The 3399-nt window shown below is 36.4% G+C and overlaps 1 protein-coding gene across 1 annotated transcript; it reads left to right on the top strand.

Annotated features, from left to right (window-relative positions):
• Positions 1-1377: 1377 nt before the first annotated feature.
• On the top strand, positions 1378-1965 carry LOC108768280 (putative uncharacterized protein FLJ37770; the record flags this gene model as incomplete). The annotated part of the gene is made up of 1 exon (XM_018518660.1): positions 1378-1965. A coding segment is annotated over one exon (588 nt), but the record flags the coding sequence as incomplete, so codon positions are not given.
• Between the last annotated feature and the right edge of the window lie 1434 nt (positions 1966-3399).

The raw sequence follows: 3399 nt of genomic DNA on the forward strand, positions 1-3399 counted from the left end.
TTTTTCTCATCCTTGACATATTCTATATTTAATTTACTATTTTTATCTACCATCTCTACCAAATACGACATGGCTTGAAAGAGTTGATACGAACCGGTAAAGAAAATCTTCATGTCTGCTTCTGTCATTTTTGGAAAATCCAAAAGATCATTACATGTAATATTTTTGAAAAGGAGTTTTCGGCGAAACCATCCTTTTTCTTCAGTCTCAATCAGAAATATATTTAATCAGCGATATATTTAAAAAAGATAATTCCATTCCAATTATTGAAAGTGATAGTGACGATGATTAAAAATTAGTTAATTCTCTTCTGTTAATGTGAGAGTTTTGTTAATAAATACATAACGTGAGAGGCGAAGGGACTCACGTTAAAAAAGCACTCCGATGATAAATGCATAACGTGAGAGGCGAGGGGACTCACGTTAAAAAAGCACCCCGAGAATATGGAGTTTAAAAACGTAGTACAACCTCCTCGTGGTAAACACCGGGAACTGTAAGTTTTATAGGCTAATTGCAGACGTCCTTAATGGAAATATGTAATATTATACATATATTATTATATTAAAATGTTCACTGAATAAATGTGTAGCTAATAATAAAATCTTTGTCTCTATCTCAATTTACTTGCCAATTGAAATATTGCAACATTGCAACAAGGTTAATATATAGTACCATGACAATAGCCGCCGCAGCGCGCCGGGGCCGCGGTCGCCCAGTCGGCACGGCGTTGCGCGATTGTTTTTTTAACCATGTTTCACCATTCCGATCAATTTAAAAAAAATATATGTTAAAGTAGAGAGTCTACAGATTATTTTTGTGAAGTATAAAAATTGTCACTCAAATATATCACCAAAAAAAATTCATAAAGAATTCAAAAATTTTTTTAATGGTTTTGTTTTCATCGTAAAAATTTCAAAAAATTTTTTTCATATTATCTAAACGATGTTTACAATATATATTTTTTTCATTAAAATCGATACAGTCGTTTACGAAGAAAATCACTTTTTTATTTCGCTTTCCCCCTCTATAACTCCCCAAAAAATGCAATTTTGAGGCTAATATTTTGGGGAAGTTTTACATCTCAGGATTGCCAACTAATGATACCAATTTGAGCTCAATTGGTGCTGGGACAGATTTTACATGCTTATTCCGCTATGCCCTTTTGGTAAAAAGGCAGCAATATACATATGTACGAGAGTCGTCTGAAAAGTTTTGAGCCTCACCATGAAGATGGCGTTACTCGTCAAAGCCATTCTGGTATTGTAATCGTGATACTTACGAAAGATATCTGTGACAATTGTGGGCACTTTGAACGTTCAGTTCTTGTTTGACAATCATTTGTGTCGTCATTTTGTAAAAATGACAAAAATTGAATATCGTGCTATAATTAAATTCTTGCATTTGAAAGGCAATACGTCTACGCAAATTAAAGCCGAGTTGGACGCTGTTTACGGGGACTCTGCCCCATCATTTGCCACCGTGAAAAGTTGGGTAGCTGAATTTAAACGTGATCGTACCAGCTTGGCTGATGATGAGCATTCGGGACGGCCAATAACTGCGACCACCACCGATAACATCGAAGAAATTCGTCAAATGATAATGGACAACCGTCGAATTAAGATTAGGGAGATAGCAGAGGCTGATGGCATATCAAAAGAACGTGTTTGTCATATATTGACTGAAGAATTAGGCATGTGTAAATTAACCGCGCGTTGGGTGCCGCGCTTGCTCACTCTGGATCAAAAACGCATTCGAATGAACATTTCTAAGGCCCTGTTGGAGCGGTTTAAGCGAAACGAGTCGGATTTTTTGCGTCGATTAATAACGGTTGATGAAACTTGGATCCACCACTTCACTTCTGAAACGAAAGAACAATCAAAACAGTGGACTGCGAAGGGTGATCCTGCTGCGAAGAAAGCGAAGACGGTTTTATCGGCTGGAAAGGTGATGGCGACTGTTTTTTGGGATAGTCATGGAATTGTGTTGATCGACTATCTTGAAAAAGGTAAAACAATAACAGGGACGTACTACGCATCATTGCTTGACAAGCTGAAGGCAGAAATTGAGAAAAAACGACCGCATTTGAAAAAGAAGAAAGTACTGTTCCATCAAGATAACGCACCGTCTCACACTTCAGCGGTCGCTATGGCAAAAATTCACGAATTGCGGTTCGAATTAATTGACCATCCACCGTATTTACCAGATCTGGTCCCCAGCGACTTTTTTCTGTTTCCTAGGCTCAAAGTTTGGCTCGCAGGACAGAAATTTTCATCGAACGAGGAGGTCGTCGTATCCGTAGACGCTTATTTTGCAAAGCAAGACCCTCAGTATTATTTGAATGGATTAAAGGGGTGGAAGCATCGTTGGAAAAAATGTATCGACTTAAAAGGAGACTGTGTGGAAAAATAAAATTGAATTTGACTGAAAAATTTCTTGTTTCTATGTTAGGCTCAAAACTTTTCAAACGACCCTCGTATAAGAATTATTAATTTATAAAACTATATCAAATAAATATAAATTTTATAATAATAGACAAAACCGGAAACGCTATTTATTTTACCTTAATAATCTGATTAAAACTATTCGCAGATTTAGAATGCCCGAGAATAGATTTTACGGAGTGAAATTTCGTAATACATGCAGTAAAATTTAGTAGTACACAACTTTCCGAGATTTACCATATTTCTTTGGAAAGTCACACGCCCCGAAGCAGGGAGGAGGTGGGATGAATGTCGTTTCGCGTGGAAGCCGTGCGCTCCTAAACAAGAGGGAGGTGAGGTGAAAGTCGCTTTGCGTGGAAGTCGTACACTCCTAAACAGGGGGGGAGGTGGAATGGTAGTTGTTTCGCGTGGAAGTAGCGAGCCCCTTGGCAGGAGAGAGGTGAGATGAAAATCGCTTCGCGTGGAAAGTAGTATTCTATGACTTTATTATGAAACTTTTATTTACTATATCTTCTAAACCAATGTCGTCCCCCACTTAATTCTTATGGAATCACTCAGGACACTCTTCGCTGCAACATATCAAAAAGGCATTGAAATCGGTGATGTGTCATGGTTAAAATAAATATTTATCATTTCTTTGTACCATATAAAATTTTTATACGTATATAACATATAGCATAATATGTTACATATAAAAATAGTACAAAAAGATGACTGAATTTGTTCTTACATGACACATGTCATATATTATGTATATTTTATAACATGATACTTTCAAAAGAAGTACGATTTAGGCAAGCGGTTGTCTAAATCGTACCTATTTTTTACAACATGTTCCAAAAAGATTTATAACAAATTAATTTAATGGTGAATGGTTAAATGTGCAAAATAGATGCCTGGAACATCAAGTTACAGTTTCTAATGCTCATTTGTATTTAAATCGATATAATTTTCCTCT

Source organism: Trachymyrmex cornetzi, unplaced genomic scaffold (assembly GCF_001594075.2).
Source record: "Trachymyrmex cornetzi isolate Tcor2-1 unplaced genomic scaffold, Tcor1.1 scaffold777, whole genome shotgun sequence".
Taxonomy (NCBI): domain Eukaryota; kingdom Metazoa; phylum Arthropoda; class Insecta; order Hymenoptera; family Formicidae; genus Trachymyrmex; species Trachymyrmex cornetzi.